Source organism: Dermacentor variabilis, chromosome 2, assembly GCF_050947875.1.
Source record: "Dermacentor variabilis isolate Ectoservices chromosome 2, ASM5094787v1, whole genome shotgun sequence".
Classification (NCBI taxonomy): Eukaryota; Metazoa; Arthropoda; class Arachnida; order Ixodida; family Ixodidae; genus Dermacentor; species Dermacentor variabilis.
The window spans coordinates 82,603,675-82,631,405 of record NC_134569.1 but is presented as its reverse complement, the minus strand read 5'-3'; the positions used below and the strand labels follow the sequence as shown (position 1 = coordinate 82,631,405).

Genomic DNA, 27,731 nt, shown 5'->3' with positions numbered 1-27,731 from the left:
AAACGATGATCAATACGTGGCTGTGCCTAAACTTCGACTTTCCGGCTTCAAACGACTGCGTCACTGTGCGAATTCATCACTTTCAACGAAATTTCGCTTAATAAATGCAACAATTTGGATGGTCACGTATGCGTGCGAAGCTTCATTGCCTCCTGCGTTTAGATATGCAGGATTGCTTATATGCTAATAAAGATGTATAATCCGTAGTAATTAAAGCATCAAGAAAGTCTGAAGCCGCAAGGAGGAAGGCCAAGCAAATATGTCCTAACCATAATTTCCATTGTAGCTGCACTGTTCAAGCGCTATATAGTTATCTTTAAAACTTTTGTAGGAAACTCAGTGCCTGGCCTAATGTTGCTGTGCAAATTTCCACAACTTTCAACATAATTGATCTCTTGTGAAAGCTTGGTTGCGGCTATACGTTTGCCTGAACGTGAATGAGTCCAGACATGTTAGTTGCTCTAAACAAGCGTAGTTGATGAAATTAGCTCTTATTGGACTTCGAAGTCGTATACTCAGCTTCATTTAACAAAAAATACTGAGTTGATGGACACGGATCTACGCTAATCCACAAACTCATGTTCAATGCTTGAACTCGTCAAATGAAGTGGTCCAAACAAAAGCGTCTCCACCCCATTGACAGATTAGACTATTTCTTTAAAATTTCCAGCGTATCATTAAAACTTGTATATATATCTCTCTAGACTATGTCTTGAACTACACATCTCGCAAGCATGCATTACCATGTCCTGGATAGGTTTGAAATACTTTTTTTGTTAAGGCTGTGTTATTCAAACCATATTCTGCACAGTGTAGACATTTCGTGTTTAGAAAAATTTTGTGACAACGTTCACATTAGAATGATACCATTTTACGTTTATCAATTCACTGAATTTTGCGTATTCATCTTCCCTGCAGCGCATGCTTCTCGTAAAGTGACTAAAGAACTATGGTAAATGCAAGTTGCACGTGCCATGATGGAAGCAGTGTCTTACCTGTTCAAGACAATCACAACCAGTGCCGAATCAGGTGTTCTGAATGCAGCGTATGTCAGATTTGTAGAAGTCGCGCTATTCTCTTCCAGAAAATGGGATTGCTGCAGTTGTGAGTCAATCCTAACGCTGCCCCTCGGAAGTGCTTTGCTGCGAAGATAAAAAATGGCCCGAATAACTCGTAGTGAAGACGTTTTTATTGTAAAAGTCGTGTAAGCTCGCTGCATTTTGTGCATTCAACTTCCCTGCAACGCATGCTTCTCGTAAAGTAATTAAAGAACTATGGGAAATACAATTTTAGTTGTGAGCACTAAAATTTGTATTTGAGTCCAGACCTTAAGAATGATTTATTTATTTATTTACAAATACTGCTGCCTCAGATTTGAGACATAGCAGGAGTGGGTAAGTACATCAAGACAACATACAATCAGCATGTTACATGTAAACGAACTTCGTATACAAAACGCTCGTGTGGCAATTCTTGGAGATGAGTATGTAGGTTATTCCACAATTCAATGGCATATGGCAAGAAAAAAAATTTCAAGCTATCTAAGTGAGCTCGAAAGGGAACAATATTTAAAGGATTGGCTCTTCGTGTTACACGTGCCGAGGAGCTAACAAATGTCACGGGTACGTCGACAATGACAGAAGCATGTACAATTTTGTGCAACATTATAATCCTTTCACACGCGCGCCTATGTGCCAATGGCTCAAGCGATAGCAGGCCAGCAGGCAGAGAACGGGAAAAATTGTGGTCGTATCGATTACAAATAAATCTCGATTACAAATAAATAAACAGCTTTCTTCTGCACAGCCTCAAGCTTTGATACATTTAATATGCAGTGAGGTCACCAAACAACAGATGCATATTCTAGTGTGGGCCTCACGAGGGATTTGTAAGCTGCTAGTATGCATTCTTTGGTTGCGGTTCTTGGTGTTCTTTTTAAATATCTAAGTCGCTTTAGTGCCCTGGAACAAATGAAGTCGACGTGTTTGTGCCATATTAAGTTGTAAGAAAAAGTTACACCAAGATATTTGAACTCGGGGACATAAGTCAAAATCTTCTCATCATTACTATAGGCGAATTTGAGGGGTTTCTTTTTGTTCGAAAAGGTCATAGGTACCGTTTTATTTAAGTTAATTTCCATTTGCCAGGTCTTTCTCCAGTCGCAGAAGGCATTGCCCGCGTTATTCAGCATGTCCTGGGCATTGACACTGGGGATGTTAGAGTACAAGACACAGTCTGCATACAAATGGAGGTTAACAGCATTGTTAGTAACAACGCTCTCGACATCATTAATGTAAATAATGAATAAAAGTGGTCCTAATACGGAGCCCTGTGGGACGCCGGAGGAAATACCGACTGAAGATGAGTGCTCCTGATTAATTAGACGAACTGGGACCGCAGATGCAAGTAGTCTCTTATCCAGCCAAACAAGTGATTGCCATTTATACCTCTGAAAATAGCGTCAAGTTTCATAAGTAACTTAGCATGACATACTTTGTCAAACGCTTTGGAGTAGTCAACAAAAATGTCGTCAATCTGGCCACGATTATTAAGTACGTGTAGTGGCAACGTCGTGAGTGAATTCAGTTAGTTGCGTCACCGTGGAGAAACCTGATCTAAAACCATATGCTGATTATGTAAAAGAATGTTGTTATCGTTGAGGTACTCTATAATATGCTTATGAATTATATGTTCTAGTAGTTTACAAGTAGATAATAACGATGTTGGTCTATAATTGTAAATTGTTTGCCTAATACCAGATCTGTGTATTGGTACAACTTGAGCAACCTTCCAAACACTGGGGAACAGTTTGTGATTCGACAGATTATTTAAAGGTGATAGTCCGATACCGCGCGCAGTATTCTGAGTATCTCTTTAAAAACATGTTTGGAGTGTTATCTGGTCCTGCACTGTTACTAGTATCAATATTTAACAAGAGGCTGTGAACTCCGCATGAACGTTATCTGCAGTTTTGGAAAACATGCTCAAGCACCATCATAGTGAAAAGTAGGGATAATGTCGTTATCTTCAACAAAAACAGATTTAAAATATGTATTGAACGCTTCAGAGATCATGACAGCATTAGAGCACGGCTGTCCATTAATGACCGTAGAAGTTGAGTTGTACACAAGAGGAACCACCGAGAATTTGATGGGTTATCGTTTAGGAATGTCGTCAGGGTGTTCATATAGTAGTAGTCTCTAGCATGCGGCATTTTAGTCTTAAGAATTTGTCTGTGTGATATCAGCATTGAGTTTTCTCTGACATTCTGAGTGCGAGAGCCATGGCGAAAGCGCTTTATCCGGCGAATCAACAGTATAATCTCTTTAGTATACCATGGGTGCTTCGGGTTTCGCTTCACACACTTTCTTGGTACGAAATTAGCTATGCACTCTTTGACAATGTTGTGAAACATTTCAACTAACAAGTCAACACCCAAGGCACCACTCGAAAACATAAACACATCAAAGTATGATGCAAGCGAGGCGACAATAGAATTAGCGTCAGCTCGAGAAAAGTCATGGAAACTACTATAAGTTGGCATATTGGGCTCTAGAGCAACATCTAGATGGACAATTACTGCATTGTGATCGGAGATGCCCTCGACAATGTCACATTCGCTATACAGGAGCCCATCACTCAGGAAAACCAAATCCAAAATAGCAGATTCTCGGGTGCAAGAGCTAACGACCTGTCTTAAATCATATGACACAGCAAGATTAATAGTGCCATTCATTCATTCATTCATTCATTCATTCATTCATTCATTCATTCATTCATTCATTCATTCATTCATTCATTCATTCGACCGTTTGTTCGTTGGTTCGCTCTTTCGTTCGTTCGTTCGTTCGTTCGTTCGTTCGTTCGTTCGTTCGTTCGTTCGTTCAATATGTTATCTGACTTACAAGCAAGACGAATGTGTTTCAAGTCATCAGCAATAGGAACAGGCATACCTAAAGTGGCCCAGTGCGTAGTACATTGGCTGTTTGTAGAACTCTTGAGCGGAGGCATTCACGATGATGGGCGAGTCGACGAAATTGTTTGCCCAATTGGGACCACCTTCAACGTTAAGGGCGAGGTTCCAGTCCATCCATCCACTGACCCAATGGTTGAGGTCCTGTTGGCCCGGTAATAAAGTAGACAGTGTCAAGCTTGTGTGCTTTAGTGCATGAAACGACATTTTGATAACAAATTAATTGGAATGCCAATGCATTTCTCCACAATGTTCTGGAATTTATATCTCGAAACTGGTGCCATCTTGAAAATTCGTTCCAAGTGGATCCGCCTTGCGAACTCCACGGCTAGAATTTGTAAATTGCAATGTGGGCCATAATGTAATGAAGTAATAACTTAATTAGCAAATTTTTATTAATTAGTCGATTTTGCATGTCAATTTTTTGTGCAAGTATTGTTCGCCGCTTCGAGCAGACCAGCTCATGAACTAGAATTGTGATATCTGCCACAGGCAACTTTTAAATATTTTTTAAAGTGTTCGCTGAAACACAGTGTGTATACAAAGGTCATATGTGTGCCAAATGAAGGTACAAGCGAATGGGCTTAACATAAAGTACAAGTATGTGGCACCTCTGCACTGTGTAACAAAATATGTTACTGAACAAAACTCGAACATACAATGTCGGCTAACGAGCATTTCTAAAGCACCCCGACTGGTTAATGAAAAGGTGAATTATATTGTCACGGTTCGCCAAAAACAGAGCAGGAGGACACGTATAATAAAAAGAGTCTGTTTGAGAGATCAAGGGAAGTGGCTGTCTTCGTCTTCGAATCTTCCGCATTACGAGGTAGCGCTCGCTAACACTCCCGTCGTTGCCCTTGTCGTCTACATAGAGCAAATGTGGTGATATTTAACAGATTCGTTAATTTAAATTTATTTTTATTTGATTTCTCTATTTGGTATGTGCCAATGTGCCAATGTTCTTGGCCAATGTTCAAGAATGGGTGCAAAGTCCTCAGGGCTGCTTGATACGTGTCGTACTTTTTTGTGCGTACACTTGTCTTCCCCATTCGTCCTTCGACAAGCATCGTACATCGCCTGCGCCCTCGCACGTCACAGCATAAGCGTCTCACGCTGTGCATCCGCCCGATTTGAAGTGTTGCATATGGCATAGCTTGTGAGCGATGTGGCGCATAAACATAAACATTGGATGATAATAAAGTTGTGACCTTTGTGGTGGTTAAGCAGAAACATTCTATGACATTGCAGGTTTTATAGGAGGAAAGCAAACAAAATTGTACGCATCGCCGTTTAAATTAATTTATAATTTTAATTTAATGTAATTAATCACTTAAATAAAGCTTTGCGGTGTAGATCCCGATATGTGCACTGAATTTGTTTTTTTTGATGGGCTCCTAGCGATGCCCCTCTGAAGTGCAGACAGCTCTGCAATCAGCTCAGACAATTCCAGACAGCTCTCGCTTGGGAAAAGCTCTGTCTCAATTCGGCTCCCCATTGGGCGATGCCCCCTCTAGGTCTCGCAAGAATACTAGGTTATTTGGGACTGAACACACGTCCCGTGGTATACGCGATCCCCGTTTTTGAAGGAAACATGAATCGCTCCTGTGTAGCTCTAAATGCTTATCAGGTAACTTATGAATGATGTAATAATAATTCTATCAACCTGTTTTCAATTGGGCCGTATTTTATGTGCACACATTTCTTTCGTTCGCCTCAATGAAACGGCTGGGCCTTATACAACGTTTGCCACTCGAATTTCGCTAGCCGCTCTCTTCTTTCACATTTTTTTCTTTTTTTTAATGAACCGCAGATATTGATGTGTGTAACAAGAACTCACTTCGAGGATGTCTCTGGCGTACAACTCTGCTCGTTTCCAGCTGCCAAGCTTCACATTGTCTTCTGTTTTTATTGCGGAACCAGTGCACGCTTCGGTGCCGAGGATAAATTTGTCCGGGAAGCTGTCGTGCACTTTGTCCAGCACACGAGGGCCGACAAAACTGTCCATGTACCAATGAACAGCGACTCCCTGAACGTACTTGGCCGCCTCAGGATCGCCCAGCACCTGCATAGGGATGTACATTTATGTCGTAGCTACTATAGTTACGTCGCCTTGCGAAAATATAGAACTTGACATCATCTCGGAAGTGTCCCACAAAAAGAAACTATGCGATGGCGTGAAGTGACGCTTATCCGAAATTGCTTCTGAATTTTCCGGAAGGTTTCCTGAGCCTTTTGTGAGTGAAACATTTGTATCATAATTTAGCAGGGTTATGCGCTGATCTAGTCATAATTGCAAGGAGCGCTGCTAGTGGCAGTGATGGATGGGGGCAGACGTAATTAGCCGACCCATAAGCGAGACGGACAGGACAGTCGTCAAATTATGCTTCGTTTGGTTTCTGTCACTTCTGGTTTTCTGTACGGTGCATATATCACTAAGTGTTACTGCGCTGCTTTCGTTCTGCCTTACTGCCTCTGTTATTTTGTTTTGCATGTCAGCGCATTCAATTCGGCTCGTATTCTTGTTGTATCCACTTTTTGGATTCGTTTGGTGATCACCTGTGTTTGGTTCACGCGAGTACATCAATCTGTCAACAAATTTTACACTGAAGTGTTCCTTGCGTATAGGCGTGCCTCCTCTGATTCAACCTGATTTTGTTTCTTACATTTCTTGATATGCGGTATTAGTAACTTTTTTACACGGCAAATTGAAAGCACTTTGTTCTGCTGCTTGCATCAAAACAGTAACAGTATGAATTTCTGTACGTAGCATGGTTTCTGCAGCCTGCCAGGCTCCGCCATACAGCCCTTTGATGTTTCGGCAGGCTCGAACAATGTATAGTAATATGAGTATGAATACACATGCGAACGAGTCGAAAACGACTCTAATGCGTTGCTAAGTTTCCAATTTCACCTGCATTTGTAGCAGTGGCTTAATGTATATGCCCAAACGTTTATTTGGGACTACTCTCTGCTTAGTAACCGGCTATACAGTGCGCTTGCACGTCGCGCTGCCAAATAATTGCGCGTAAGAAGCGTTCTGATAAGTAATGTCATGTTGGCTTTTCGACTTATGCTGAAGGTACGAGAGGAGCTGAATATGCTGCTTTTATTATTATTATTATTATTATTATTATCATCATTATTATTATTATTATTATTATCATCATCATCATCTACATCTTTGGTGCCACTAGTATAGCACGTATAAGCTGGCGACAAAAGCCAAGTACAACGCCTGTTGTCGTTGAAAACAGATCGGGAGTGTCGTATTTTTGGATAGCGAGCATATATCAATTTGTCTTTTTTTTCATTGTTTTTGCAATGCTTCCTTAAATGCGCGAAAAAATATTGTCTCCATTATAAGGGGCAACGAGGTAACCTCTTGCAAGCAAGCGCATGGGAGCGAGGGAGAGAAACAACGCTATTTAGTCGCCTGCAGAACGCATGGGAAACATGGCCGAATACTGCTCAAATAATATTAGCACCCGTAAATAAATAACTAAAGATCAGCCGTCAGCTGACCCCCCCCCCCCACACACACACAGACACGCGCACACACACACACACACACACACACACACACACACACACACACACACACACACACACACACACACACACACACACACACACACACACACACACACACACACACACACACACACACACACACACACACACACACACACACACACACACACACACACACACACACACACACACACACACACAAAAGAAGAAACCACTTTGGCTTGCTCAATATGTATCAGAACCAAATGCTGCTGGTCCCATTCAAGTGCAACGCAGCACTGTTATCTTCCAGAACCTCGAAACATTGAATACTGGTGTAAAAAAAGACACATGCCTGTAGTGTCAGTAGATGTAATGAACTTCTGCGAGGTCAACATAAACCCTACCCGGTGTTCCATTCATTTTTATAAGTTTTTGTTTACCGTGCCTTACGGCAGCCCCCGCCCCCTATCTACCTCCCTCCCCTTATGTGCAAGATTTCTCAGGAGGATATTGTACAAACCACGTCTGTCCAGTGGGGAAGGACGATGCGGCTATCGTCGAGAATCATAACCTTCAACTTGTCAGCGCTGTAACCAGCTTCGGCCAGAGCAGGTCCCAAATCAAGCTTGATGAAGTCTCTCTGGCTGGCGGCCGTAAATCCGAGAGTCTGCCAGCGGAAGCCCGGAAGAAAACCGGTCGTTGGTTCGTTCTGAGTCGTCAAACCCCAGATTGGAATTCCGTGCCGCTCGTACTCCTGCACAAATCTGGAACAAGATGACATTGAAGACTGTTCACGAACTGGCTTGTACAGTGTAGTATGGTCAACGTCAAGGTCGTGAACAACACCTTAGAGCAACCAAATGCTTTTCGGACTTCGTAGAGGACGCAGTCTTAAGCATGTTCGGCTTTTTTCCTGTTCATGTACTAATTGATTGTTAGGTTTGTTTCATGCAGTCACAGAAGCGCAGGACTGTGGCCTGAAGTTTATTTCTACCGGTACTGTTTATAGCTTAGTCAGATGTGTGTAAGTAACGACCAGTACGCGAGAAACCTCCATGAAAATGTGTATTTTGTACTTTTTCTTATTAGTGTATTAGTTTGCAAGATCATTAGAAGACGTTTCGACCAGCAACTACAAATTCACTGGCTAAAACGTTTTGCCTAACAAAAGCTAGAGAATTCCTGTCTTCGATATACTGCTTAAAGATTTTTATGCCAATCGGAGGCCAATCTTTTGATATTGCATGTGTGACTCGAGCTTTAAACTGCGGCGCAGTCTCGGACCGTGGCAGAGCACCACGTGCGCGTTTCGCGCCACGAAAGCACCGGTCGTGTTTCTGAGGTGGTCGGACCCTAACGAAACTTTGTAAATATTTCTATTGGGTGTATGTGTATATGTGACTGCATGTGTGACTTGTGTGCATGTTTGATGACTGCACATAACACAATTATCACCCAGCACCTGGCGTAGCGTACCAGGCGATCAGCTAGACTAACATCCCCAGGATATTATTTAAAGTTCGTCTCTCTCTCTCTCCCTCTCTTTCTCCTTCGCATCTTTGGTCGCTCGTTCTGCCTACGTGAATAGCCCTCTGTTATAGCTTACATCTAGTGGAACACTTCATGAAGTTATATAATGAAATTGATTGGTGAGGTAGTACGGAGATGCACTGAATGTTTTATCTGTCATGGCCATCAGCAGAAAACCATTCCCGGGAGACTCAGTAACTAAGGCGTGGAAGTGTTGCTCGAACATGAAGCAATGAAACATTGAAAGCAAGATCTTACCGCATTTATGTACATATGTATCCGGGGTCTTGCGGCTGTCGTTGTACGTATGCGGCAACGAGTCATACGTTGACAAGCTTTGGTGCAGTATTGTACTATAGTATGCTTACCAATGCTTATCTTGATTTCTGGCCAGTTTCGCTTTGAATGTAAATTGTGAGCAGGGCCTTTTTACATTTCATTCGAGCTTTCTTTAACTCGCTCGGCTATTTATACGCATTCCCGAATATGGGAGATGTTTTGTATCCATGGGTGAATTGTGACATTTTAAGTTGCTTATAAAAAACGCAAGCTGCTCAGTCATAAACAGATGGTTTCTTTGCGACCATATTTAACGCAGTCGAACTCGTAGCTTCCCATCCATATGCTACGCTTACGCTGGAGTTATCTAGTTATGGCGTTTGCGTTAACTATTTTATCATAATTTTTTTGCAGACTTCGTGCAGGAGCTTCCTGTGAAATAATGTCTTCGATATCGAGAACATATTTAGATATATTCACTGTTATTTTAATTGCAAATAGTCAGATAAAATTTCTAAGTCGAGGTGTAACCCTTGCTAGAAATTTCCATCCCAGCGCAAAAGCGGTCAAAGCTGTTGCAAACCCCTGAAGCGAAGCTTCTGGGAAACATTATGGTGTGAACTACCCGTTTTATCATCCAGATCATTGTACGGCAGAAAGTTTCAGTAAACTCTCAGCATCTGTTCTAGATTGACAGAGCTCACTGAGCATGCAGTGACTAACTCTAAATCTTAAAAAAAAAACTTCCGTTTACGCGAACGACATCCCTGTCAAATCATTGCGCACGCCGCATACCTGACGTAGTATTTTGCCCACGCCTTGTAGTAGGGGCCGCCCGGTTCGCCAATAAGGAACCCTCGCCCCTCAAGCGCATTGCTGGTCTTCATCCAAGCGGGGCTGCTCCACGAGCTTCCGAAGAACCACGCAGGCTCGCTTGACAGAGACATGGCTTTCTTTATGTACGGGATCTGCGAAAGAAGTTACCAGTAGTTTTATTCAAAATATTCATGCAATGCTGCAGAATATTAAAAGTTCGGTCTGTCCATCGTTTAGAGAGCTCTGCGTCACACAAATATTACGCGTTTGTTTTTCTCCTTTTAATACCACTGCGGAGCGTCAGACACTTGTCCTTCATATTAAAATTTCCGCATATCAACTACCGGGTCACGTATGGCGTACACTCGATACACAACGGTACTCAAAATAATATGCGAGACGCAAGTGCGACCTCTTCATGAAACTACTAATAAACTAGGCTGTTAATTGCACAGCTTAATATTGTATTATTCTTTCTGATGTTTTACGGTACCTTAACGTCAAAGTCTTCCGGAGCGAGCGTGAAGTTGGTCAGCTCGAAGTCGCCGGGAGTATCGTCGTAGGTGTACTTGCGTGCGGAGAAGTCACAGCTGGCCAAGGGAATCCTGCCGATGGTGTAGCCAATCCCTGCAGCGAGACACAGGCTTTATTAACGTGAATAGCTTTCTTTCTTGCTCCTTCGTCCCGTTTTCGTGGTGGTCGGACTTCCAGCGATGCAAAGGGCACGTGGTCAAGCGCAACCGTGTCGCGTGGTGTGGTCGTCGCCGAACGGTGACTTTTGTCGCGCGCTGTCTCGCGAGAGCTTGGGGCCATTGGGGTGTCTGAAAGCTGTGATGATTTTGTACAGTGCTCGGGAAGGACAGCTTTAACTAACGGCTCCCCCTTGTGGCCGCTGTGGAAGACCAGCATGATAGTCGCCTTCCACGCCAGCGCTCACGGAGCTGGATACAGTGCGACGAACTGGCTTATATATATATAGCCACCTACAGATAGCTTGTATTGAAGCTACCTTTGTATTGAAGCTTTGGAGGCTTACAAAAAGGGTTCTACTCAAATTGAGGACGACGCAACGAGCTATGGAAAGAAGAATGATAGGTGTAACGTTAAGGGATAAGAAAAGAGCAGATTGGGTGAGGGAACAAACGCGAGTTAATGACATCTTAGTTGAAATCAAGAAAAAGAAATGGGCATGGGCAGGACATGTAATGAGGAGGGAAGATAACCGATGGTCATTAAGGGTTACGGACTGGATCCCAAGGGAAGGGAAGCGTAGCAGGGGGGGCAGAAAGTTAGGTGGGCGGATGAGATTAAGAAGTTTGCAGGCATAGCATGGCCACAATTAGTACATGACCGGGGTTGTTGGAGAAGTATGGGAGAGGCCTCTGCCCTGTAGTGGGCGCAACCAGGCTGATGATGATGATGATGATGATGATGATGATGATGATGATGATGATGATGATGATCATGATGATGATGATGATGATGAAGCTATCGTGAACGCTACCTTGGGATGCTAGGAAGTCGAGAAGCTGCGTAAACAACAAAACGTGACGGCACGAAAGCACGAAAGTCGCGTCGAATTGCGCCCAGTGACAAATCGATGACACAGAACAATCCGGTGAAAACGGTCCCTGTCAAAAAGCGACATGATATGGGGTGCACTGTTGTCGTCATGTCCGCCATGTTCGGGTACTTGCAGGTGAGGTTATGCGTCAGTGATGTCACGTGCAAAATACCGCTACAGGTGCTCTAGTTAGCGGCTCTGTTTCCGATGGAACTATGTTACAGAACCTAAAACTGCATAAATATCCTCACTTCAACAAATATACGTATTCAATTGCATGAATCTTTGATAGGGCGAATAGCTTAATATAGTAGAAAACAACTTAAGGAAACAGCAGTTGGCAACAAAGGTACACGGACCGCGCAGGGTTGTGTTACTCCGCCAGAAAATCACAGAAGCAAACAAAATTGTCGTCATGCGACCTGTTCAAAATGGCGTCGTGCTCGATACTTCCGGAGCGTCTGCTGCTCTTGAAGAGTCTTTTCCTCGGCGGAAGTGATTAGGTGTGTAACAGACGTGGACAAATGGAGTATGGAGTCTGAGCATTTCACACTTCAAAAGTCGGGGGTACGGTTCATTGCACTGTGGAAACCGTTTTACTCATGAAACTTCACTGCCAACTGAAGTCAAACTTGACAATAAACAGTTGCAGCGAAACAAGCGTTGTACTTCAGTAAAGAATTAGGCTTTCAGCGTTCCACCATAATATACGCGAGAAAATGTGTAAAGTTACGCGCTTCCAATTTTATTTTTGTGGTTACCCCCTTTAGGCGTGTTCGGGGCTTCACGGCAGACTTAAGTTGTATCCGACCATAGAAGCGTTTTGGCTATTCGCTTACATTGACGATGAACGTCTGTGTCGTCTGCATAATTTTGCTAGAGCATTTGTTGTAAGGACAGCGCGAGAGATTTTATTGTTTCGTTAACGGTGCCGTTTCATCAGTTTCCTTAAGCACTGCGCTCAGGTTGTCACAATACTACAGGCACGTAACAAGCAAAAAATGGTTAGGCTTCACTGATGGACGGTACCTTGAACGTGATATCAATATACTAAACGGAGAAAGAAATGATGTAGACCTTGTTGATAAGTGTTGCTTCTAAAGAATAATTTTGGTTAAGGTCAAATCACGGATACCACAATATGATTTTGGCTGATAAGGGCCTTTAGCTGTCTAATGAAAAGTTAGTGAACTAACGTTAATGGATTTGGAAAGAAAAAAACAACATATAATTGCATTCTTAGAAGAACGACACCACACAAGTTAATCGCTTTAGGGAAGATAAAACACTCATGTAATTCGAATTACATCGTGCCCAAAACAAAGTTGTAGTTCATGTTACCTTCGTTTGAGTAGTAGGACTTGAGAACATCATCTTGCATGTTTGTCGGGAGCGATTTCACATTTATTCCAGTGGCGTCGGTGAAGGCACCTCCGAACCCAAACACTTTCTGGTATTCTTTTGAAGAGTCGATCACAAGCAGAAGAGTGCCGTTGTTTTGGTTATCTGCGGAGAAATTGTGCATCATAGAAATCGTGATGCCTGCTTCGGAGAAAGACGTTTCCTTTAAAGAAAAAAAATATAATGCAGGAACTCTTCCGGGAACTGTGCGTGCGTAAGCACTGTGTAATTTCTTCGTCTCCACGCATGCTGGTGTCATTATCAATGTTATGGAATTTGATCGGGCCAGTATAAGCCCTTATCAACCTTTATCCGTCGTTACCAACATTATTGGACACGATCCGCGCCTTATCGACCCCTATTGGTCGGTATCAACCTTATCGAAATTGGTCCAATCCTTATCAACCCTTATCTGTTATAAACCTCATCGGAGTTGATCCGACCCTTATAGACATATATCGGTGCTTGTTAACCTTGTTGGAATTGTTCCGCCTATTAATCCCTTATCGCTCTTTAGCACCTTATCAACTCATTGACTGCTTATCTGAGTGTTGCGCGACGTGAAGCGGATTAGCCCTCAGAGAGTGTTGGGCTGCTAAGTGCGAGGACGTAGTATCGAATCCCGGCCACGGCGGTCACATTTCGATGGGGGCGAAATGCGAAAACACCCGTGTGCTTAGATTTAGGTGCATGCTGAAGAACCCCAGATGGTCCAAATTTCCGGAGTACCCCACTACGGCGTGCCTAATAATCAGATCGTGGTTTTGACAAGTAAAACTCTGTAATTTTAGTCTTCAAGAGATCGGTGGCATTACGGTCGGAGGAGGAACAGCCCAATGGACGGCGCATCTCGCGACTACCGAAACGCATCACAGGTATGGCGTGTTTGACATTAATATTTCGCAAAAACAGAATTTTTTTGACGTCTACAATGCTCTAACCCGGCTCTACATCTGGTCCTGAAGACAGCTTTTCTTCCACCACCCCCAAATATTTCAGCAATCTTCCATAGAGACTATGCTTCTTTCACACTTTTTTTTTGTTGAAATGAAGAATAGTAGATCTTGGCGCCTTTATGAAGGCACCGACAACTATTTGTCACTTAGGAAAAGAAACAAATACGCGCAAGAAAGCGAATAGTGTCACAAAATATAGCACTCAGTAGAACATCAGATGCATATACACAATTCCTTTGGCATTTGTTTTGTACCGCCGGTACAACGCATTCATATGGTTCAGATATATTCACCTTCTGAAAGCATCGTTGTTTAGCCCATTCGGTAAGACACTCGACTTCTCAGCGCGGAGTCGTAGGTTCGAAACTAACGACTGCCAAAGATTTCATGGGACAGCAATTATGTGGACACTGCAGTCGCATTGTAACGTACAAGCGAAATTATTAAACACTTTTTACCTGGGACGACGTTTCTTTCCGCCCCCGCACCCCAAAGTGAACAGGCCGCAGATGCTAACGTTACGCTTGTTTCAGACAGATACTTATTCAAACCCCGCCACGTTACACATCTACCCGGACGTCTACCCCAACCACGTGTGCCCCTCGTGCGGCGACTCAGAGACACCCGCACACGTGTTCTGGGAGTGCAGAAACGCTACGCCCGACTCTACCTCGGACAAGTGGGAGAAGACCCTACGAAGTGCGCTACTCCAAGACCAGCGACGGACCGTCCAGCAGGCAGGCGCAGCGGCCGTCAGGTACTCCCTGTCGGTCCCTGCGCGGGAGACACCCGTCGGGCGCTGACGTGTGTCCTGCAGGACCTTTATTAATGCTTATCCAATCCGAGCGCATTTGTGCCGTCGAAGTAGCCCTGGCCCTCGCCGTGAGGCTCCCTATAAAGTCAAAGGGCGATAAAATCGTCGCCGCGTGCCATGTACTCTAAATGCGAGTGAAAGCTTGCGAGGGTGATCCGGCGAATGCGGCTCTTCGACGGTGGCTGCTTACGGTGCGGCCGTGCGGGTGCCGTATCTTGAAAGCGACCCGCGGCGGGGCCAACGTGCGCGCCGGCGCGTGCCTCATACTCAAAGCTATCCGCGATGTTTGCGGAGTGCGGGTAGTGCCGCTAGCCTCGTATGCGTTGTGTTTTCGACGTTTCGTTGTTGTTGAAGCTAGAAATGCACTAAGGTGAATGCGATCGCTGCTGCTGCCACGATTCCTCACTTCAGCATTCTGATAGCTAGTTTCCCCACTCGTCGAGTTGGATGTGTTCATGTTTGCCTTTGCGTGACACCGTGCTTGTTAATTTAATTAGTAAGCGAATATTTACAAGCTTATGCGGCCGATAAAACCACTATCCTACTCGCGCTCGCGATCGGTGCTTCGCCTTTCAGGCGAAAGTGCAACTTTTCTTTCTTTCGAATTTAGTTTGTTTTATACATTAATTACTTTTTAGCGATTCGTCTTATGTGACAGACGGATGGACAGGCGTGTTCTTCGTTGAGTTGGCAGTGAAATGCTTACGCATTTAAAAGCGTATCTGATGTGCGGTACATGCTTCTTGCGGTTTGTTCGATGTGAACGCATAGCATTTCTAGGTCATTAGCGTACTTAACTGTGACCACATGCATTTAGCGGCGTATATCTTATTCTCTAAAAGGCGACATTAAACAGATACTAGCGGCGTATATCTTATTCCCTAAAGGGCGACATTAAACAGATACTAGGACCGTACTCTGTTTTCACTTAAAATTAACGATTATTACCTCGTAGGCGTTAAAAAAGCAAAAAAATAAAATCTGCAAATTCATATTTATTTCATGATATTCGCACTTTCGCTGGAGCATAATAATTTCTATGCAGCCTATGTTCTAGATTCAAGAAGATTGTGAGCGAAACCGGAACTTACCCTCATTCGGTGCCCTTCCAAGAGGTATGGTGGTTTTGGCAAATCTTAGGCCGGCCTTGGTGCTTTCAAACACAACCGCTGATCCGGTGACTAAGTGTCCAATATCTCCAATGTAGTCGCAGTACGTTACATTGCAGACACACACGAAGCTGCCCCAGCCATAGTCTCTCCGCTGACATTCGGGAGCTACAGCTGTGGTGAGGAATGAGTAATACTGGTTAAACTTTCGCACATTTGGCACAGCGACTGTTCACAGAAAAGTCAGTGCTGCAGCACAGAGCGCGCGTACTGATGGGAGACAGCTTGCCTATTAAAGGCCTCTGGACACCAAGGAACAGAAAAGCGGACAAAATAGAGCGTATTACTAACTTCCGGCCTATTCACCAAGAGCGACCAGTGTTGCAAAAGTGCCCACCCAGTACGGCACCATTAATGAATTTTCAATGTCGCCTGCTGAAGGTTGTTATTACCGGATATAAAGCCCACAATTGTAGCTGTGGCAATGAACCAATTTCTTCTCATGATGTTCCGCTTTTACAAGCCGCCTGGAACGCCCGAAAACTGGCCCCAGTTCACAAACTGCTGTCTTTAAGTAGTGCGCCTGTTGTTATCCTGTGAACTGGAGAAGTCACGCGAACACATAGATAGCAGGAGAAAGAGTCGCCTCCGATGCATTTCTGGATGTGTGAGGCAGAACGCTGAGCCCAGCATGAGCTCAGCTAAAGAGAGCGACAAGATCACAGCTGTCTGTGACGTGTCGTGTAAATTAAAAAAAAAAAACAGCCACAATGTTGGGATGTAGCGCTCTGTTTCTGTAGCGTTTGTGTAAAACACGGGATGGAACGAAATACCCACTACAGTCGAACGCTTTTACAACGAATACCTCTATATACCACAAAGAGACCCCTATAACGAAGGATTGATTGTCCCGACTGAATTCCTGTGCTTCCTATGTATTGTGAACGTCTGCACAACGAATTTGCTCGCACACCGAAATATTTTGGTGTCCCCGATGAGTGACTTGTTGCTTTACGACGAAGGCCACGTAGCAGTGCCATCACTTGCTGACCGCAGTCGTCACTGAGGCGCGCTCTGCGCTATCGCTAACGGCAGCACTAGCTACGCACTTTACGAACGCGCCGCTATCAGAACTAGTCCTGCTGCTCTGCTTCCTGAATCGCTCAACTCGTACGCCGCTTGTAATGCATGAGCGGGTGTGACAGCTGAGAATACATTGCATCTGATGACGACACCGTGATGTAATCGTAAGTCATGATGACCGACGACGTCTTTAAAGCCATCTAGGGTGGAAAGAACGCGAATGTTTACGAAGACAACAGTGATGCAGAGCCTGCAAACAAACCATCACTTTTGACGGCATGGTAGGCGATAGCATCACTGGGCGATGCACAGAGAGAGAGAGAGAGAGAGAGAGAGAGAGAGAGAGAGAGAGAGAAACAACTTTATTTGCCGCTGTAGGGTAGGAAGTTAGGGCAGGTAGGCCTAGTGTAGCTCCCAGGTGGGGGCGACGTCTTGGGCCCACAAGACGAGTGCAAGTTGCGTTTTCTTGTCTGCTCTTGTCAGCAGCTGGTTCCAACCCTTCTCGGAGGGAGCTGGCAGTAATGATTGTGGGGGAGGGTTACCCTCGCATCCCCAGAGAATGTGTGCCCGAGTGGCGAACACTCCATTGTCGCACTTAGTACAGACGGGGTCGTAATCCCCTCCAGTGATTAGATAAAGACTAGAATGACTGAGGATTGAATCCGTCTGCAGTCTGCCAAGCATGGTGGCTTGCGCTCGTTCGAGGTCGGGGTGGGGAGGCGGGTACACGCGTCTCGTCTCCTTGTAGAAGTTGGTGATGTCAGCATAGGATTTGGGGGCCTCCGCGAGCGCATCTGGGTTCGAGGGGCCGGCCTCCCGGTTAGTTAGGCCTCGGGCTAAACGGTCGACCCCTTCGTTCCCAGAGTTCCCCGCGTGAGCAGGTACCCACACTAAGCTGACAGTTCTGTCGAGAGCGCAACCGCGGAGGATGTGCGCGGCGGGGAGACAGAGTGAGTTTTTTGAGAAATTTTGGATGGCTTGTTTAGAGTCACTGAGAACCGTGCTTGTGCGGGGATCCGCGATGGCTAGCGCGATCGCGACCTCTTCGGCAGCGGTGGGGGAGTGTGTGCGCACTGTAGCGGCACTGATGAGAGTGGTGGTTGGCGTCGCTACGCAGGCTACGTATGTGTGTGCACAGCTTTGCTTTGCGTAGCTCCTGCGTTTCATCGCTGAACATGTTGTGAACCTCGATGCCATAAGGTAGGCCGCAGGCAGACGCACACACAATAGTGACTTATTTCACTGAGTCCCTCTTGAATTCATGTTGGGTAAATGCTTCCTTTTATTTGCAGTACGTGCTTAGCCAGCTGTATTATGAACCCTACGGTTAGTGACCTCTACGACGAAGTGACGTATTGACGAAGGATTTCGAGGTGCACAGCGCTTTGTTATTTTGTTATAACGGCCTTTGATTGTAGTTTTCGCGCACATGTACACATTTCAGTATCTGCACAATTTTCTTTTCCCCGCTGTAGCGCTTTCTCCGCGGCACTATGTTTTCCCTCACTCGCCACGGTGGTGCAGTGACTTCGGCGCTGCGCTGCTAAGCGCGAGGGCGCAGGATCAAATAAGCCTGGCCGCGGCGGCCGCATTTCAATGCGGACGAAATGCAAAAGCGCCCCTGCGCCGTGCTAAACAAGCGACAGATGGTCAAAATTAATCCGGAGCCCCCAGTAAGGCGTTTCTCATAATGATATTGTGGCTTTGCCACGCAAAACCCCAGAAATTAATTAAATATTCAATCTCATGTTGAATTCCAATGGCGGAGTCGGAGCAGCCGACGGACTCCGCGAGCGAGCACTCGACTCTGGCGTAGAGCAACGCCTCCAAATCCGCGAGTGGAACACAACCTGCGCCGCCGGAGCAAGGCGGAAGCGGAACTTCTATCTCCGAGTTACCCAGGATGCCTTGCGTGTTGTCATTTCCTTCCGCTGTTTGTAGCTGTTTGCTCCCAGCAGCGTCGCACCGGTCACTTGTCTCTTCAGCGCCGTTCAGCTGTTGTTTTTTTAAATGTGCGGAATGGATATCTCGCCAAGCGTGCAGCAGCTTTTGCTTCCTCGCGAGTCGTGACCGGTGGCGCCTCCCAGCAGACAAACGTGGTAAAGGAAATACCTCACGCAGAGTTCCGGTCCACTCCGCCGATTTCGGCGGAGCATCTTTTTCTGCTCCACGGAGTGACTCCCGCTCTGAATCCCCTCTGACTCTCTCATTGGAACACCTTACTCCCGCCCTGACTTTGTCATTGGAACAAACCTGCTCCGAAACGAGCAGAAAAACTTGCTCCGACTCCGCCATTGCAATTCAACATCAGTAGTTGCTTCAACAGGTGCTGTTTAAACCTGCATGTCAGATTTCCCCGATGGAGGTCTTGCGGATTGAGCCTTTTCTGTCTTGTTCTCAGATTCTTGATATGTATCTTCTTCAAGGAGCTGTACAAAGCGAGAATAATGAAAGCAGGAGCCAACTTTTCCACAAGTGGACGTGTCTTCTTCAAGGCTGCATATGCTCTCCTCAGCACAGTATATGTAGATACGGTAGGGAGAGGGTAAGGCGGGTGGGCGAGGCAATGACCGAGGGTGCGCTAGTGGCGAGGGCGTAGAATTCAAAAGAAAGGTGTGCTACTGAACGTCGGTGGAGTGTGAGGTAGCGCTGTGTGTCATCCAGTAGATGTGTCACTGTAGGTTCCTCTTTTCTTAGAAAGGGCTTGGAAAAGTAGGGGGGGGGATTATCTGCTCCACTGGAAGTCGGTGAACTATCGTCTCTCTGAAAGAGAGACGCTACTGCCGCTACTTTTAATCTCTCTTACGAGAGTATGAGCCATTGACAACGCCACTTCTTTTTTGTACCACTCGACTAGAGGCCGCGTTTCTGGGCCGCTATAACGTAAAGCTATTCCAGACTTTTCTATTCCAATTCTGCAACCAGCCCTCCACGATTCTTCTGAAAATTTTGGAGTCACCACCCACTGCGCCTGTCTGTCACATGACATCACGGAAACCGCGAAAACGCCTCATGTGATATGATATGTGCTCACTGATTATGCACAATTAGACGGAACCGAATAAAAATAATAATTTATGATTCAACGCTTTTTTTCGCCATTAGCGAAGAAGGCGTCTTTTGACCAATTGCTATTGCTCAAATGTTCTCGTGCTACGCCCACTTTACCTGTCGGTCCCGCCACGTCACGAATCAATGAAAACTCACCACGTCAATGTGACGTCTACGCGTTAAAGACGCATTAATATGCCGAACGACACTTTTCTGAATAGCCGGAGACTGCTCCGTTCCAAAAGGAATATAAGACGGCTGCCCGTTGATCGCTGCGGCACAGGGTACTCGGAGCTGCCGGGGAGCATGGATTTATTTGCGTATAATATGATTTCGCGTGGTAGTATAACGTTATCGAGACCTTTCGGCACGTATCACTCTGCCAACTCTACTTTGCTGAGGATCCGTTTTAATGGCGTTTTCCACCCTCCGTTGCACGCCGCCGCGATTTTTCGACCAGCCAACACAAGCTAAGTAAGGGAAGAGGACCAATCGCAGACGCCTGTACCATCCTCGTCATTCGGCTATCTGCTTTCACTGAGCTGGCTCGGCCCAACCGACACCATATCCATTTGAGCTTGCTCCCCACCTCTCCTCAGCCAATTAGATAAAATAAACTGCTCTATATAGGTAATGCTCGTCACTTCGAAACCAAAAGAAAGTGACATCCTATAAACGCGAACAAAGCTCGTTTGATTGGACTTTTAAAACAACGCTGTGGGTTACAGTGCGATGCTTGCTTTGGTGCTTACGTAGATTAGACGTTAGAGGAATGGAATAAAAACAGACTGGAATAGTTTTACGTTACAGGGCCCCCGTACGTTGTATGCGTGATCCCAATGAATGCATGCACTGTACGCTTTACTTTGATGCGTGCTTGTGGCCTCTGCATTACGCGAGGGATGAGCCATTGCATTGTTTGCTTGCTTAGAGGGGTTGGAGCCATTGCTGATGGTGATAGTTTTTGTAGCCTTGGAGAGAGAGAGAGAATAAACATTTTTATTGGGTGAATGGAGCTTTGGAGAGGCGTCCTCACTCCAGATTGCCTTGAGCTCGGGCCGCATCCTGGGCCCTCGCAATCAGCCGTTGCTCTTCCTCGAGGACGGAGCTGGCCAAGGCTCTCTCCCAAAGCTCGTTGGTGTGGTAAGGGTTTGGATGATTTAGTAATGCCGCTCTGCGACACCCTGCTATGTGCCTGAGGGACCCGGGCTCTGCGCAGGATCGGCATTGCGGAGAGAATTGTGTAGGGGCTATGACGCGATTTCTGGTTGGGTGGGGATGTATTAACCTGTAGAGTTCGGAGGAATCGCTCCTGCTCTCTAGGTAGTGACTTGTGTGGGGGTGCATATGTTCTGCGGGTTAGCTTGTAGTGTTGTGTGATGTCTTGGTACGAGACTAGAGAGAAGAGTGCATGCGCTCGGGTTCAGATTCCTCGGCGTCGGCTCGTTGGGTCAAATCTCGAACCACGTGGTTGGCGACCTTGTTGCCAGGAATGCTGTGATGAGCTGGTGCCCAGGTGATCATGACTGATCTCGCTGGCGGCTTTTGATTGATGATCTGGAGCTTAGTGATATAAATTCTACTCCTAGCAAAGTTGCGGAACGCCTGCTGGGAGTCGGTCACTATTAAATTATGGGGTTTAACGTGCCAAAACCACTTTGTGATTATGAGGCACGCTGTAGTGGAGGACTCCAGAAATTTCGACCACCTGGGGTTCTTTAACGTGCGCCTAACTCTAAGTACACGGCTGTTTTCGCATTTCGACCCCATCGAGATGCGGCCGCCGCCGCCGAGATTCGATCCCGCGACCTCGTATTCAGCAGCCCAACACCATAGCCACTAAGTAACCACGGCGGGTATCGGTCACTATGACTTGAACCTCTGTTTGGGAGAGCGCCAGGGCTATGGCCGCTTCCTCGGCTTGGAGGGGATATTTTCGTGTGAGTGAAATGCTGCTCCTATGTTCTTTGTTGACGACTACGGTGGATGTTGTGGCGGCGAGTCTGGGGTAAGACCCCGCGTCCGTGTAGGCTGTAGAGGGTGAAGTCCCGTATCGTTTGTGCATGGCCAGGGCCCGGGCCTCCCTTCGCTGTGCGTGGTGCACTGGATGCATGTTGCGAAGTAGAGGAAGTACGGTGATGTTGCTCCGGATGGCAAGGGCTAAGCTCACAGTCTGAGGCGACGGATGGCTGAGATGGGCATAGAGCCCCAGGCGTACGAGGATGGACCTCCCCGCTTCCGTAACCGCCAGCCTTGTTCGCTGACTGGATAAATGTGCTTCGATCAGCTCCTCGGCCGCGTTGTGCACACTTAGTCGTAGTAGGCCTTCTGTGGACGTACCGATCGGCAGGCACATCGCCTGCTTATATGCCTTTCTGATCATTGTGTTGATTTTCTTGAGTTCCGTCGCGTTGAGTAGTGCGTATGGAATAACGTAAGTTATTCGACACACGACGAAGGCTTGGACAAGCCGAAGCGTGTCCGCCTCCCCCACGCCTCTTGTCTTGGTTGTTATTCGCCGGATCATGTGGGTAACTTGGGCTGTTGTATTCTTTAACTTGTGAATTAATATTGTGTTGGTGCGATCCGACTGGAAAACCATTACCAATATGTTTACGCTCTGAGACGGAACGATGGTGTGTCCTTCCAGTTGTATGTTGATAGTGGGCGAGTCGGATGCGTGCTTCTTTCGCGGTGAGACCAGGAGTAATTTTGGGGGCGCAGCGGAGACCGCATGACTTAGCATAGTCGCTCACCACGTCTGCCGCTTCCTGCAAGCGGCTCTCAATTGCCCCGATGGACGCCGTGGACGACCAGATGGTAATGTCGCCGGCATATAGGCCATGCCGGATCCCCGGAATGTTATCGAGGAGCGGCGGAAGGCCTATTAGGGCGATATTGAAAAGGAGAGGGGATAACATTGTGCCCTGTGGTGTGCCGTGCCCGCCCAGTAGGAAGGGGTTTGTGGCTTGGTCCCCGACCTTTAGGCTGACTTTTCTATCTGAGAGGAAATCTCTGATATAGGAGCACGTACTAGCCGCACAGCCCAGCGTGTTTAACTTCTGTAAGATTCCTGTATGCTTGACGTTATCGAACGCCCCTTTAAGATATAAAGCGAGGATAGCCGGGGGGGGGGGAGGGTAGTTGCCTGTCGCTGGTACAATCACGTCCTCTTTCAGCTGAAGTAGGATGTCTTGAGTTGAGAGGTGTGGACAGAATCCTATCATAGTTGTTGGGAGTTTCCCCGAGTCATCCAGGAATGATTGTAGCTGTTTGAGAACGATGCGCTGTTGGAGCTTTCCTACACACGAAATGAGGGGGATCAGTCATAGGTTCTCAATGGCTGGTGGCTTGCCTGGCTTCGGTATCAGACGAACCTCGGCCATTTTCCAGTCCTCGGGGAGGTTTCCTTCCCTCTATAGCTCGTTAAGATGAGCGGTAAGTAGTAGCGAGGGGCTGTCAAGGTTGACAAGTGCCTTATTGGTAATCTGGTCCATTCCTGGGGCTGTGCGGCGTCTCAAGCCCATTATCGCCGCTGTTGCTTCATGTAGATGAATGTCGTCATCTAGGAGTTCGTTAGGGGTGCCGGTGTAGGGTGGCAGAGGCTCCGATGGCTGTGTGGGGAAGTACTGGGCTTTGAGAGTCAAAAGGAGGACTGCCTCGCTTCCTGGAAATTGGTGGATTACTCGGGCCATATTGTGGTGGGATTCCGTTTTGCTGCTGGCCGGGTTGATTAAATACCTCAATAACTTCCACGTCTTGGAAGTGCTCAGTCTTCCTTTCAAGCTGTCGCAGAGGGATAGCCAATTTTCTCGGCATAGCGTGGTAGCGTATTCAGCAGCCTCTTGTGTGAATTGTGCGATTCGCCTCTTGAGCTTGCGATTTAATCTTTGCCTTTTCGAATGCTTCAGCAGGCTACGCCGGGCTTCCCGCATGTGGAGCAAGCGTCGATGCACGGAGTGGTGGTGGATGTTTCAAGAATTTTGGTGTGCGCCTCCACATCCTGGTGAAGCTGAGTGGTCCAGTCCGTAATTGACTGAAGCTGTTCGCTCTGTTCGTTTGTAGCTCTTTCTTCTCTTATCTCCCGCAGCTTGGTCCAATCCGTGAGGCGAGCAGGGCCTATCCTGGCTTTGTATTCGAGCCCATGGAGAGTGGTGGCTAGCAGCACGTGGTCGCTGCCTAAGTACTCCTCCCGATTTGTCCAGCTAGCTTGGGGGATACATCTGGTGAGGATTAAGTCGGGGTTCGTGCCTCTTTGAACACTTGGGCCGAGCATCATGATATTCCTTGGATCGTTGACGAGTGTGATATCCATGTCCTCAACAATTTTGTGAAGCAGGTTTCCCGTGGGGTTGGCGTACATATAATCCCAAAGGGGGTGGGCTGCATTAAAGTCGCCCACTATTAGAAGCGGATGGTTGCCTGCTGCGTGCGTGGCTTGCTCCAAAACCTGTTTGAGGACCGATGGCGCGCTTTTCGGCCGACAGTAGACGTTTAGAACAAACATGGGACCCTTTTTCTTTGTTGACTGTGGGATAATTTCGAGCAGAATGGCAAGCGGTTGGGATTGTTGGATATGGTGTTGAACGGCCACTAGCTTATTACTGACCGGAGTGTGAAGGCTGTCAGCTGTATCAGTGCTATACGTGACGTATCCGGGTAGGCGAAGGTGTGGGTTCGTTTCTTGCAGTGCGATGATTTCAGGTGGTCTTGTTGATGTAGCGATGTATTGTATCAGTGATCCATACTTGTTCTTGTAGCCCTGGCAATTCCACTGCCACACTGTGGTTTCGCCTGGGGAGCCCCCGCGCTTGCTGCATATATGTTGAGGAGGGGCCATCTTGGTTATTAAGGGGTGTTGATGCGTGCGCAAGATGGGGTGCTGGGGAGCCTATAGAGAATCTGGCAAATCTGGTAGGGTCTGATGAACTGTTTTCTTGGGGTGCTGGCTTTGACGAGCTTCCAGTGCTAGTAAGCGTTCCTCTAGTCTCATGATCCGTTACGCCAACTGAGTGTTAGAGTGTTGTTGTTTAGCTGCGAATTGTTGTTGTTGTGCCGCTGACTGCTGTATAGCTGTCAGTTGTTGCATAGTAGCTTGTAGGGATGTCTGAAGGCTATGAATGGCCTTTGCTACTACCTCCTCTACCTTCTGGAGAGTGGCATATTGGACGGGTATTACTCCCTGCGGTGCAGTGGGCTGCGCGGTTGCTCGTTGTAGTGTCGGATTTAAAGTGACTGTGTGCGCTGGCTGCTCTTCCCGTTTCCGCTTCTCCGGGGGTGGGGCTGAAGTATTTTGTCTAGGGGTAGGGCTATTTCTTCCAAGCAATTTATCTTTAAGTGCTATGAATTCTGCGTGTACACTAGTGATTTGTGCTTTGAGTGTGGCGTTCTTTTCAGTGAGACGCCCAATGTGGGCGTGTGCCTGTGCCAGCTCTGTGTCAACAGGGGGGGACGAGCTTTGGGAGAAACAACCTGTGCCCAGCTCACCGGCTGCGTGACCCTTACTGCGCTGTTCCCTTACTTCCCCTCCTGCCGCTTACGGAACGACCACGGCTCGAGGCCCCGCCATGGGATGACGTCCGTCGTCGCGATGAGGTCCTGCACCAGGAACCGGAACCGGAACGCGGCCTGGAACTGCTCCCCTCCGGGACAGCTCCGCCTCGTTTCGGGGACCGCGGCTTGCGGGATGCTGAGCGCTCGCCACGTGGCCTCGGAGACGAGAAGCCTGTTCTCAGGGCCTGCTGCGCTTTCCGGCAGTTGACGGGCGGTAGGAATCTGTTGGGGCAGGTTTTGGCAGCCGTCGGGTGATTCCCGCCGCACAGAGAGCACTGAGAGTGGCACTCTCGCTGCTCCATTGCTAACGAAGTGCCGTCCTCCCTACACTTCGGTGTGGCGGGGGGCCGCGGGCAGACGTCCTCTCTGTGGCCTGTCTCGTTGCAGGTTCGGCAATGTGGCACGGTTTTCTTGTAGAAGTAGCACCGCAGAAGAAAGCCTGAAAGTCGCCGTAATATGGTACCCTTGGAGCAGACGACGCGTCTTTTCAAGGCCACTGGGGTATGAGCCATTGAAGGCGGTCGCCTTAATAAATGCAATCGTTACAGAACTAAAGAACCTTGCGCACCTTGTGTGTGAGCTAGTGGTAAGATTCTATCATCATCATCATCATCATCATCATCATCATCATCATCATCATCATCATCATCATCATCATCATCATCATCATCATCATCATCATCATCATCATCATCATCATCATCATCATCATCATCATCATCACATTATTATTATTATTATTATTATTATTATTATTATTATTATTATTATTATTATTATTATTATTATTATATGCGATTATGGTTATATGCTTCCTTTTCGTTTACTTTAAAGAAAAAGACAGGATATGAAATATAGTGAGCCACTTATGGCCTCGATCGAACGAAAGCTTGTTGTTTTTTTAGTCGCGGCGTTTACATGAATAAGACAATATAACATTGCATTTCCCACATGTTGCATACATTTTAACGGTGATAATGCACTAAGAAGCGAACACAGCGCGAATTTGCCCTGCATGGTGAACAGCAGCTATGACATTGACAGAAGAAGAAGAGAGAAACAAGCTTTAATGACATTCCTATCGCCATTGCTTAGCACTGTATGTTTTACTTAGCACTGTATGTTTTACTTAGCACTGTATCTTTGCAACAGGATGAGCATGTGTACTTATACACCGACGATATCACATCTTTTGCTGCATCGGTAGACTTACATGCTTTGTACCAAACTCTACAGTTATATGAACCACCTAAAAATGTGGCTCGGTGGTATGAATCTCTCACTTAATATCAGGAAAAGCGCCGTCCTAGTTTTCCTTCAAAGCGTTCCTGTGCAAATATCTGTTCTTTATTGACAAGACAATATCCCACAGGTGAGTTCACATAAATATTTGGGTGTAGTGTACACCGGAAAGCGTAATTGGAGAGCGCATATAGAAAATATTACCTCAAAGGGAGCACGTGCAGTATACAGGAATGCTGCGTAGACTTAGCAGCACTCGATCAGGGTTGCGTCGGCATGTTTTCATTATGATCGATTGCATGTATGTTCGCCTGGTAACGTAGTTCGACTGCGTTTTGCTTCTGGCGGACTAGAATACAGAATTCAGCCTCTGATTCTATTAGAAAGAGAGGCATTACGTTTATGTCTTTAGCTTCCCAAGTTTGTCGCAAGCGATCTCTTCCATCAAGAAGCACGCCTGCCTTCTCTTCTAATGCGGTTTCACATCCTAACAGTACAAACTTTTCTAAAGATATACGCATCCCCCCAGAGGAGATCACAATATGTTTTCGTTAATGATCCGGCCTCATTCTTTAACTATCAGGGGTAACGCTCACGGTGCCCTCAAGTTGTTTTCGGACAAAAATTATTGAACCTGTTAACTGTTCCCCTATGCGAGGTGCTCTTACTAAATTCCTTGGTTCAAGTTGCTAAAATTGAATTTGATGATATTTTTCAAAATAATGTAAACACCCCCCTTTCAATACCTGAATAGTATTTTGGAAGACCACCATGCGCATCTGCATACAAAGACCGTTATAGCAACTGATGCTTCCGTCTGTGAAGAAAAGGCAGGTGTGGGCAT

The 27,731-nt window shown here is 46.4% G+C and overlaps 1 protein-coding gene across 1 annotated transcript; it reads right to left on the bottom strand.

The window, feature by feature from the left end:
• Positions 1 to 991: 991 nt before the first annotated feature.
• Positions 992 to 27,731, bottom strand: LOC142570359 (lysosomal acid glucosylceramidase-like). The gene is made up of 9 exons (XM_075678747.1): positions 27,675 to 27,731; positions 25,633 to 25,867; positions 13,020 to 13,184; positions 10,608 to 10,741; positions 10,094 to 10,266; positions 8,010 to 8,253; positions 5,814 to 6,038; positions 3,954 to 4,117; positions 992 to 1,142 (listed from the first exon to the last, which is right to left on the bottom strand). Exons 1-9 carry the CDS (start codon positions 27,729 to 27,731, stop codon positions 992 to 994), a joined length of 1,548 nt encoding a protein of 515 aa, XP_075534862.1.